The 12,175-nt window shown below is 39.0% G+C and overlaps 1 protein-coding gene across 1 annotated transcript in view; it reads left to right on the top strand.

Moving 5' to 3' along the window:
• The window catches only part of SLCO5A1 (solute carrier organic anion transporter family member 5A1), a 121,832-nt gene that overhangs the window by 96,496 nt on the left and 13,161 nt on the right, over window positions 1-12,175 (top strand). Inside the window, exon 5 of the mRNA XM_068525650.1 lies at window positions 390-588. Coding sequence (XP_068381751.1) covers window positions 390-588 — 199 coding nt within the window. The remainder of the gene's footprint in view (window positions 1-389; window positions 589-12,175) is intronic.

Raw genomic sequence — 12,175 nt, 5'->3', positions numbered from 1 at the left:
GACATGGTTGGCATGGAGTAGTATTTCATTGTGGCTTTAATTTGTGTTTCTCTCTTAGTAAGGAGGCTGACCACCTTTATGACTTAATGGGTCAGCTGAATTTCCTCCTTAGTGAAGGCCCATTTAAGTTTTGCTCACTTTCTAATGGGTTGCTTGTCTTTATTTCATGGCTTTGTAAGTTTTTGCACATTCTGGATATGAGTCCTTTGTTGGCTGTATGTGTTGAAAATAAGTTATACTATAAAATCACAAACATTAAAGATTTATTGATTATAGTGTTTTTAAAATTCTTTCCCTTAGTACTGATAAGTAAGTAGAAACAGAATAATTAGACAATAAATAATAGTATACGTTACTTCAAATTAATCCTGTCCTTCCCTTCTCTCCAGGCGTCATCATTGTCCCCAGTGCCGGTGTTGGGATTGTCCTTGGAGGCTACATCATAAAAAAATTGAAACTTGGTGCAAGAGAATCTGCAAAACTAGCGATGATCTGCAGTGGTGTGTCTTTACTGTGCTTTTCAACCCTGTTTATTGTTGGATGTGAAAGTATCAATCTAGGTGGCATAAACATCCCGTATACAACAGGGTAAGTATCTTGGAAGAGGCGTCTCACCTCATCCTGGTCATGATTGAAGTGCAAAGCTCTGCGGTGTTTGGATCCCAGGGTTCGGCTTGTGCCCCTCCCTCCATGTGGGGCTCACTATGCCTGCGTTTCTGTCCCGGAAGAGCTGCACCCTCTTGGGCAGAGGCCTCGATCTCTCCGTTGTCTGTGTCCCTTTTGACCCTCGCAGCGTCTCCCATGGCATTTGGGTTACAGTACATGAGGAGGAAATGCTAGTTGGCTTAATGAAAACTGTTCTTTTTTTTAAATGTAATGTTTTGAATAGGTAATACATTCACACAGTTTCAAAACAAAGTTCAATGAAAATACAGTGTGCCCCAAGGCCTCCACCCCACTTCTCCCCAAAGACAAACCAGGGAACCACTTTAATTCATCTCTTGTGTACCCTTCCAAGGATGTTCCTTATACAAGAAACTATGAATGTGTATTTTCAGTGTTTTCTGTTTTATATCCAAAAGGTAGCATTCTATACATTCTTTTCTTTTTTATTTATTTATTTATTTATTTATTTATTTATTTATTTATGGCTGTGTTGGGTCTTCGTTGCTGCGCGCGGGCTTTCTCTAGTTGCGGCGAGCAGGGGCTACTCTTTGTTGCAGTGCGCAGGCTTCTCACTGCAGTGGCTTCTCTTGTTGTGGAGCACGGGCTCTAGGCATGCGGGCTTCAGTAGTTGTGGCTTGCGGGCTCAGTAGTTGTGGCTCACGGGCTCAGTAGTTGTGGCTTGCGGGCTTAGCTGCTCCGCGGCATGTGGGATCTTCCCGGATCAGGGCTCAAACCCGTGTCCCCTGCAATGGCCAGTGGATTCTTAACCACTGCACCACCAGGGAAGTCCCTATACATTCTTTTCTGAGCTTTTTTTTTTTTTTTTTATGTAACAATCTGGGTTGGAAACTTTCTGTCACCATAATAATAATGATGGTGATGTTCAAAGCATAGCTAACCCTTATATTAACACTACTGCATGCCAAGCATTCTTCTAAATGCTTTACGTATATTAACTCATTAATCCTCATAACGGGCCTAATCAGGTAGGTACTATTATTATTCTGATTTTACAGAGGGCAAAACTGAGGTATGGCTGACACGTATCAGTATATTTGTCCGTTCAGGCTGCTGTAAGCGAACACCATAGACTAGATGGCTTAGAAACAACAGAAGTTTATTTCTCACAATTCCAGAGGCTGGGAAGTCCAAGATCAAGGTGCTAACAGATTCGGTGTCTTGTGAGGACCTGCTTTTTGGATCATAAATGGCTGTCTCTGTCTGTGTCCTCACATGGTGGGGGTGAGGCATTTCCCTAGGATCCTTTTTGTAAGGGCACTAATCCCACTCATAAGGGCTTCACCCTCATGACCCAATCACCTCCCAAAGGCCCCAAACTCCAAATACCATCACGTTTGGGGTTAGCTTTCAACATGTGAATTTTTCATGGACCCAAACATTTAGTCTATTGACCTAAAGATCACAGGCAAGGATTACACAAGAAACATGTGTAAAGCTCTCAGCTCTCCTGGCACACAGTAAGTGCTCAGTGATAGTTAGCTATTGTTATTAGTCATCACTAATCCATTAAGAACAATTTCTATCAAATTATTTTTACTACAATTGGAAAACATAAATAGAATATTAATAGTAAGAAAAAACCAGCAGTCTCCTGACCCTGCTTCCCAGGGGCAATAATTTAAAATTCTTTTTAGCTATCTCTTCTGGTATTTACCTCTATATTTTTAAAGCATACTGTATAAATTAACCAAATGAAGACATTATTTATGACTTCCTGTCTTAGTAAATGAGGAGTCTAGCATTTGCTTCACAAGTTGTGCTCAAATCCTTTTTTGATATTTTCATGGTATGATTATGACAGTATTGTTAGCAGCTGAGGCACAAGTTCTGTATCGTGATTAGATTTCCTCCTTTGTACAGCAGTGATTTTCCTGGAATTAAATCACTGCCTTATTTTCATTTCCTTTGTTTTCTTTGAGTCTGCTTCTGCCTTCCCATATCCTCTAAGGGCTCAAGAAATCTGAATATGATTTTTCACCCATCCGATGAGCTCAGGATTCCATTTCCCCACCCCTTGGAGTCATCTGTATGGGAGCCCTCTGGGCCTGCTGCCCCCCTGTTGCCCCAGGAATCTCACTTGCCTCTCTCTGTGCTGATCCTTCATTTTCTGGGTTCTATGGATGCCTCTTTTTGGCTTCCTCCCCCATTTTGTTAGAGCACATCCTCCAGTAGCTACAGTAAGGCTGTCAAGGCTGTTACATTTTTTTTTTTTTTTGGAGATTTTTCATGAAATAGCCTCTTTTTTTTTTTTTTAACAATTACATTTGATTGCCAAATTGGCTGGGTTAAGAACTTTGGACGAGATGAATCATTTTCACTAAAAAATTTAAAGTTTTCACTCCATTTTTGTCTAATTTCTAATGCTCTTGTGGGAATTCTGGCCTTTCTTTTTCCCAGTCCTTTGTATGTGCCCTACTTTTCCTTCCTGGGAGTTTCCATTTATTCCCAGTATTCCCAAATTTCACCACAATACACTTTTTTTTTTCCTCTGAGCACTTGATGAACTTCTAATGTCTGGAGACCATGTCTTTTGTTTCCATTTAAAATTTTTAAAAAAATGTAATTGTTGTTATTTTCTCTCCACAGTTTTTTTCTCCTATCTCTCCTTCATTGATTCTCTACTTTTCTTATTCTTTATAAACTATATTATATCTCATTATGGCTTGTCATTTAGTGGATCTCACTGTAGGGTAATTGCAGGGGGACAGCTGGCATTTTCATTGGGGTGCTCAGTGTCAGAACCTGAGGTCTTACCTTTGAGGTGCTTCAGTTCCTCAAGAGAAGGATGCTCCTATCTCCTGGCTTGGGCTGTGTTGCGGTGGGTTCAGGGTTGTAAGCCTAGCTGCTGACATTCTAGAGCTGGGAGTAGGGTGGTGGGTGGAAGAGGCTAGGGTGCTACTGTTCATTTTGCAAACTTTTACCAAATTCCTCTGTCATCCTAGCATCTTGCCAAAGGTCTCTTTCATGTGGTGCTCTTAAGTCCAGAGCCTTTGGTTCATTTTCTCCAGAAAATAGATGGGGTGGAAAAAGAAGTAGTCATCTACTAAGTAGGGTGGGGAAGGGAACCTGCTTAAAATTGTATCATATTTGGGCCACGACTTTCTTGTGGTGTTTGTCCTTGAGTTCCAAAGGCCTGTTCTTTCTCCTACTACTGGCGTTTATCTTGTCCATATATATATTTAAGTTCTCATTATACTTTCTGTTTTATTGAATCCTTTTTTTCTGAAACTCTCCATAATCTTGCTTCAATTGGATTGGTTGCTCTTTTGCATAACTTATATCCTGGAACTTCCTTTCATAGATCTCAATTGTATCCACTAGGTTTTGTCTGTGTAGTTATTTATTTGTTAACTCCTCATTTTGCCAGAAAAAATCCTTGGATAACTTCCTAGGGAAGGGTTCATGGAAAAAAAAGCTGTCTGAAACCGTAAGTGTATTAAAATGTCTTTATTCTTCTTTCACATTTAAATGATAGTTGGAGTAGGTATAGAATTATATGTTAAACATTTGTTTTTCTGAGAACTTGGAAACCATTGCTTTGTCATCTAGCATTTAATGTTGCAGATACTTAAATGAAGTTTAATTTCAGTCTGAGTTCTCATTTCTCCATTACCAACTTTATTTGGAAGTTTTGAGGATATTTTTTATTCAAGGTGTTCTGAAATTCCATAAGGAATGCTCTACCCTCCGATTTTGTCTTGGCTGGACTCTTCCAATGTCACTTTCTCGGAGAGACTTTCCCTCTCTGCCCAATATAAGGGAGCCCACTCTCCCCTCATTCTTTATTGCGTCACCTCTTCAGTTTCCTTGTAGAATGTGCCACTATCTGAAATTGTCTTGTTTACTTGCTTTGCTCTTGTCTTTTGTCTCTAAAATATGAGCTCCTTGAGAACAGTTATTATAGCTGCCTACGTAATAGTTGCAGCCCCGCCATCTACAACAAAGTTTGTTGTATGAATGAATGGACAAACGCATGAATGTCTTGGCCCAGGGCTTTGTTCATTCATTGTATTAGGCACTTTTAATCTAACACATATGTCCTTTTTTTTCTTTTAACCTCAGGGAGATTTTCTTCTACTATATCTTTACTCGTTCTCCTCTTCATTTTCACTATGTTCTCCAGGACACCTGATTTTCAGATGTTGGAACTTACAGACTCGTTACCTGTATGTTTAACTTGTTTTCTCATATTTCATATTTTCTTTGCTATGAGAGATTTTTCCAAACCTGCTTCTTTATTCGTTATGTAAATTTAAAATTTTGAAAATAATTTTTTCTTCAGCATTCTGAGTGTTCCCTTTTAATAGCGTCCTCCTGTTGTTTGAACAGGAGTAATATCTTCTCAGATCTCTCTGCGCATATAATTCAGTTTTTTTTACTTTGTTTCTGTGTCTTACATTTTATCATTTTATTTGAAATGTCAATTTTTCTGTGCATTTACTCTGGGTTTTACAGGTTGACAAGACTCAGTCTAGCATCTTTCAGGTTATGTGTCCCTCTTCCCCACTCACCCCCCACCACACACAAGAACAAGGGAGTTTTATCCTGATTTGTCAACATCTAAGGTAGAAGCTTAGCTTTTAAATTTTGTTCCGATTTCTTTAGAAGAGCTTTCTGATGAATTTCGGGGCTCTGAATTGGGGATGGAGGGGGTGGGTATGAGAGTGGAAGGGCCCACTGATACAGTCTTCTCTCCCTCAGGTCTCCAGTTAGTCGCGTTGTTTTCAGCTTCGCAGTCACTTTTGCTCCCTGTTGCACCTGCTGGATTTGGATTCAGAGTCGTGTAGAGGTTCCATGGGGCAGGCTGGCTCTTCTCCAAGGTGGCATCTGCTCATTTCACATGAACCTTTGCCTGTCCACTTTTACTTTCATGGAGTTTGGTGTCGCTCTTTCCATTTCTCTTTGCCAGCTCGATTCATTTTCATTATACTCACTTTTATTTCAAGTGCCTTCTCAGAAGCGGTGGAAGGCAGACTCCATGTCTTACCTGCTTTTAAACTGCAAGTCCCCTCAAGACTTCTAAGGCTTTTGCTTAACACCACATCAGTCTTGCCAATCCTGAATCAACTGATTCTGGACTCCCTAGCACTACTGGGAAAAAATTATATAATTGTGCTGATTTGCTCCATTACAAATTGATGAGTTCCAATCTTAGAAGGCCCTCATCTTTGCTGAGCAATCCATTTACTTGGCCCTAGTCAGCTTCCTTTCCTATGCCTCATATTGGTCCATTTAAAAAGAATTCCTTTTTTCAAGTTTTTTTTATCTTACCCTAGCTTGTTTTTCTTGTCGGACAACGTCCTATTCCTTATTACTGAGAAAAAAGAGGTCCCAAGTAAGAATTCCTTGAATTTTTCTTCCCTCTCCCCTCAAAGATAGTATTATTTTCAAAGGCAAGTAATAGCGCCATCATTTTCTAGCTATGTGACCTTGTAAAAAATTATCTAACATTGTTAACTCTTGGTTTCCTCGTATATAAAATGGCAATAATGTCAGTCATACGTGGTTACAAGCATAATTAAAGTAAAACACATGCGGTTGAAAGAATTAAAATAATGCAGAAGGGTAGAAAATGAAAAGTCAGTGTCTCCTTCCTCCATCCTCAATCTCCAGTTTGAAGCGTTTAAATATTATAAACAAATATTTGTAGCTTTGATTTTGAGGATTATGTAAGGGAAGGTTTTTGATATTTCCCAGCACAGAGTCTAAGACTTAGTATGTGTTGAAAAAAGTTAGTTTCTTGGCTTTATTCCCTTCCTTTCTAGATCATGCAAAGCGACTCTTTTTTCCTTTTTAAAAGATTAATGAATGTCTGGCATCCACCTCTGCACTGGGACATTACTTATATAGTGATGCTGAAACTAGTAAGAACTTGATGTAAATAAACATTGTAGTTATCTGAATCCATGACTTACGGTACATTTCTTCTTATTTAATTGTATTCAACAAAGAAAACGTTTATTAGGAGTGCCAGAGACTGCTGCAAGGATCCATTCATTCTAATATTTGCGACCTGACTTCATCGAAGTTTATAAACTAGCAAAAGAAAAACCCAGCTTCCTTGGAGAATTCCTCTAGCTCCCCAAATATTTCTAGGAAGAGAGTTAAAATTGAATTAGTATAAACACTTTTGGGTGGTACAGCTGCACAGGTTTGACACTTTTAGAGTAGCAGTTACCTTTGTGTGAAGAATAATGGGGCCCTTTCTCCAAGCAGGGTATGGACTACATTTCAGCCTCTCCTTGCTCCCTTGGCTGGGTGCTCTTGTGTAGTGCACAACCTGCTCATCAGTACATGGTTGGCCTGCCTAGTAAAAATGGTAGTTCTGCATGATTTTGAGCCTTGCATGTGGGATTTTTCTCCTTTAAAGCTGATAAAGAGAGAAATGAAGAGAGTGGCAGTGAAGAAAGGAGCCTTTGTTAGACACCTGTTTGGCTCAGGTATGGTGATTGACACTCATGTATATCTTTTATATACACTGCTTACAACATCACTCCACTGTATGTGTTATTAACATCACTCCACTGTATGTGTTATTAACCACATATTTCAGTTAAAGAAACTGAGGTTAGAGAGTAAATGATTTGCCCAAAGTCATCAGTTAATAACGAGTGGAACTGAATGAAACCCAGATTATCTATTTTAGAGTCTGTATCCTTTCTGAGTACTACACTGAGGTGCTGTTATACATTTTGTATTTTATATAAGCACACATCTAAGTGCACACACCACCTCCTTACTCAGAAAGCTATAGAGAATGCATCCATTTCTTTCAATAGTGCACTAATATTTGGCCTTGCCACTTTCTAGCTGTGTGAATATGGGCAAGTTAGTTAATCTTTCTGTGCTTGGTTTCTACATCTTTAGGGTAAGGATGCTGATAGTATTGATCGTGTTGAATTGCTGTGAAGATTGAATAAGGTACTTGGCAAATTCCTTAACCTCTCTGTGCCTCAATTTCCTCGTCATTAAGATGGGCTAATAATAGTCTTGATCTCTTAGAATTATAGAGAGGATAAAATGGAATAAAACCCACAGTAATAAGCAATTGTTAAATAACTATTTAATGTTATTTTTCTCATTTTAAATATGAGGACAGAGAAATTCAGAGGGATCAAATAACTTGCTTAAAGTCACACAGCTAGAAAATGATAGAGCTAGGACTGGAACTGAGGTTTCTCTGATTTTGAATGCAATGTTTTTGATTATTAAACTGTCCTGAAAGTAGAAAAGAAACACAAGAAAGCACAATATATAAGCCAATTCCATTTATTAAAGTGTGTGTGAGAAGCTCCAGGTTCACCAGCATGGTGAATTTTCTGACATTAAAGGAGTTAATGACTAACCCATCTCTGAATTAGCATCGAGTGCTCAAGAGACACCTAAGTGCCTGGGATGGGGTTGGGATGTTTTAGAAAGATGAACTTTTCCTGTTGAGCCAAAATGGAGTCACAGTTTTTTGGTAGAATGAACCTGATGTGTTATTAGTGGTTCCCTTAGAAAATTCAGATTTGATAGCCAAGATGTGGAGACAACCTAAAGGTCCATCAGCGGCTGAATGGATAAAGAAAATGTCATATATACATATAATGGAATAAGATTCAGCCTTAAACAAGAAATTCTGTAATATGCGACAAAATGGATGAACCTTGAAGACGTTATGCTAAGTGAAAGAAAATAGTCACAGAAAGACAAATACTGTATGATTCCTCTTTTTTTAAAAAATAATTTTTATTTATTTATTTATTTATGGCTGTGTTGGCTCGTCGTTTCTGTGCGAGGGCTTTCTCTAGTTGTGGCAAGCGGGGGCCACTCTTCATCGCGGTGCACGGGCCTCTCACCATCGTGGCCTCTCTCGTTGCGGAGCACAGGCTCCAGACGCGCAGGCTCAGCAATTGTGGCTCACGGGCCTAGTTGCTCCGCGGCATGTGGGATCTTCCCAGACCAGGGCTCGAACCCGTGTCCCCCTGCATTGGCAAGCAGATTCTCTACCACTGCGCCACCAGGGAAGCCCTGTATGAAGTATCTAAAATAGTTAAATTCATAGAATCAAAGAGCGGAATGGTGGTTGCCAGGGTCTGGGGGAAGGGGGAAACATGAAGTGACTAATCAATGGAAACAACGTTTTAATAAAGCAAGATGAACAAGCTCTAATGTTGATGATGCCCAAAGGAGGCGTGTCCACTTCACTAAATGGCCTTGGACAGCCCTCCCCACCCCACAAAACGTCAGATCTCCAGTTTCCTTTATCTTCTGAATTTAGAGGGAGGTGTCTTTATGAGGTAGGCAAACATTGACAATTGTGCCAAACTTTGATCCTTAGGGTAATTGCTGGCAATTTAAACAGTAATTTTTTTTTTTTTTTTTTTATTTATTTATTTTTTGGGCTGTGTTGGGTCTTCGTTTCTGTGCGAGGGCTTTCTCTAGTTGCGGCGAGCGGGGGCCACTCTTCATCGTGGTGCGCGGGCCTCTCACTGTCGCGGCCTCTCTTGTTGCGGAGCACAGGCTCCAGACGCGCAGGCTCAGTAGTTGTGGCTCAGGGGCCTAGTTGGTCCGCGGCATGTGGGATCCTCCCAGACCAGGGCTCAAACCCGTGTCCCCCGCATTGGCAGGCAGATTCTCAACCACTGCGCCACCAGGGAAGCCCTAAACAGTAATATTAACTTGGTTTGGTCACTCAGTATAGATTATATTAAAGATTTATTCACTTCCCTTCAAAATAAATCTTTATTTTTCTAAAACAAAACAAAACAATAACAACAAAAAAGGTGACTAAGCTCTAGACATCTGCTGTACAACTTTGTGCCTGTAGTCAACAATACTGTACTGTACACTTGAAATTTTGTTAAGAGAGTAGATCTCATGTTAAGTGTTCTAACCACAATATGACGAAACTAAAGAAAAAAAATTCAGATTTGATTTTCCTAGCACCCACAATTTCCCTGCAGTTTTAATTAAGAAATGTGTTTTGCTTCCCCTCTGTGTCTGCCGAACTGTATTTCACACAGCTGTGTCCTAATCATTTTGTCGACAAAGGAGCCAGTGAAAACTGTAGCTTAAGCAATACTTTATATAAACACATTGTATAATGTGAGTTGTTTGTTCTTTACCTTCAAATAGTTTTTTCAAATGGGGTTAAATCTGATGTCCATGTACAGAATTTTTCAACAGTACTGTCTTGATAAATCATTTAATAATTCTAGCTTTATTATCTTTCATCAAGTGTCATCTCTTTGAACTTAAACTAAAATCTATTATATCATCTTCTGATTTGGAGACTTGAGTTACTGGGTCAGAACTTTTCCAGGGATGATTTCTTGAGCTATGACATGACGAAGATGCATTTGCTCAGTTTTCTGAGAGCATTTTCGGCAATGCCTGTGATCCACGAGTCCACAGGTCCAAAATCTCAGGGGTTGGGGTGTTCTTCTCAAGTTACTTCTCTCAATATAGTTTTATTGTCCCAAGGTACTGAGACATAAATATTGTCTGTTAATTCAGACCTTTGCTGCAACTCACCAAAGGTACATTTCATCATCTTTGTCACCACTCCTGAACTTGCCATCCTGCCAGTATTTAGATAGTATTCTACTACCAGCCCTTGAGTGACTAGTATTTCTAGCCAGATCATTCCTAATTTCTCTAATTAAACCATTCCTCTCTTCTGTGTTTCACAGACAACTTAACCTTCTGAACGTTTTTTTTTCCTATTTAATTTCTTTGGTGCCATTCAAGATCTTTTATTTATTATAGGTATTACTAATTTTAAAGGCAATTCCTGAAAAGTAGAGAAAAAATAGTTTACTTAAAGGATCTTAGATATGTGTGTTTCTGGACTATCTTGGCTACTTTTATTAATAGGCTTACAGTTCATTTCTAGCTGTAAGTATATGATTTGATCTATTTTTGCCTCTATTTGGGAGATACAAACAAAATTTGCTTTACTTCATTTTTAGGAGTATCGAGGGGATATAAAATATAAGCAAATTTTCTTTCCAGTGAGTTTTAAGTTTTGTAACTGAGATCTAAACAAATTACAGGAACTCTGTAAAACTATATAATATCTGTGTAAACACAGTAAGCCTTGAACCTATATTATTAAACTCGGGACCAAATTTGCCATTCATAACGTCATATTAACATAGTCAATAGAAAATGTTCATCATATAATGTTAGCAGGAAAAATAGAATTTAGAACACTCTGTGAAATCTTGATAACAGTATGTTATTAACATTAATTTATATGCATATTGAAAAAAGAGCAAAGGGAAGTAAATATACTAAAATCATAATGGTGGATATTCCTGGATTGTAGTATTACTGTGTGAGTTTAATTTGACTTTTTAGTCCTTTTGTATTTTCCAAATTTTCTACAATGAATATGTATTACTTTAAAAATAAATAAAGGCATTTCAAGATGTTGTTAAGGGACACATCATTTTATTAAAAATGATTCTGGATTTAAAGAGACGGTTTGTATAAGTTGTAGGTTATTGTATGTAAATTTCAAGTTATATCTGGTTTGAATTTGTTGACTACAAAGCTAAAGGAAGCTTTAACAATAAAAAGAATGATTGGATGCAGTAACCGTAACTTTCATGAGTAGAGTCCTGGGGAACCCTAAGCTATCCCATGAGTTATCACATACTCCCCTGTGTTGATCATGCTTCTCTCCGCTCATGTAGGCAGGAGGGGCATTGACAGCCATTAACTGTTAGGCTGTTAAGGTCATACAGCTTCTACATGGTAGGCCTGCAACTGGACCCTCATCTAGTTTTCTGACTCTCTATATGAGTAAATAAGAAAATGACATCTTCCTTTTTGAAAAGAAAATCATCATGAAGGCCTTTTGTGCTCTTTGTGTTTGTGACTGTGTTACTTTTATTCATTCCTGCTTCTGCCCTGTGTAGATAAAGAAAACACATCAGTATCTTCGTGCCTGTTACGTGCTAGGAACTCGCTGGGCGCTGGGTATCCATTTACTTATCTAATCCTCCCATCAACCCGGCGATATAGATATTCTGGTCTCTATTTTACAACACAAGTGAAGTCGCTCTAGATTTGTTCATGGCACTGGTGAATTGTAGATATGGAATTGAACCCACTCTTTTTATTTTTTATTTTATTTTTTTATTTGTGGCCGTGCTGAGCGGCTTGCGGAATCTTAGTTCCCTGACCAGGAATTGAACCTGGGCCCTCAGCCGTGAAAGCACAGAGTCCTAACCACTGGACCACCAGGGAATTCCCTGAACCCGCTCTTTCTGACTCTAATGCTCAGCACAGTGAGAGCTGAGTGCCAGGAAAGCTGCATTAGAGGAAGAAGAAAGGCGCAGGGTGAGCACACAGAAGACTCAAGGAAAACCATGGCCAGTTACACAAAGCGGGTCCGCTGCTGTCGGGGTTTAAGGGTACATACTGTGGAGACAGAGATAACTGGGTTTAAATCCCTTCCTGATTCTTACTAGTTTTGTGAACTTTAACAGTACCT

This window comes from Eschrichtius robustus, chromosome 17 (genome assembly GCF_028021215.1).
Source record: "Eschrichtius robustus isolate mEscRob2 chromosome 17, mEscRob2.pri, whole genome shotgun sequence".
NCBI lineage: Eukaryota > Metazoa > Chordata > Mammalia > Artiodactyla > Eschrichtiidae > Eschrichtius > Eschrichtius robustus.
The sequence above is the reverse complement of the archived record's forward strand: the minus strand, read 5'-3'. Positions and strand labels throughout refer to the sequence as shown.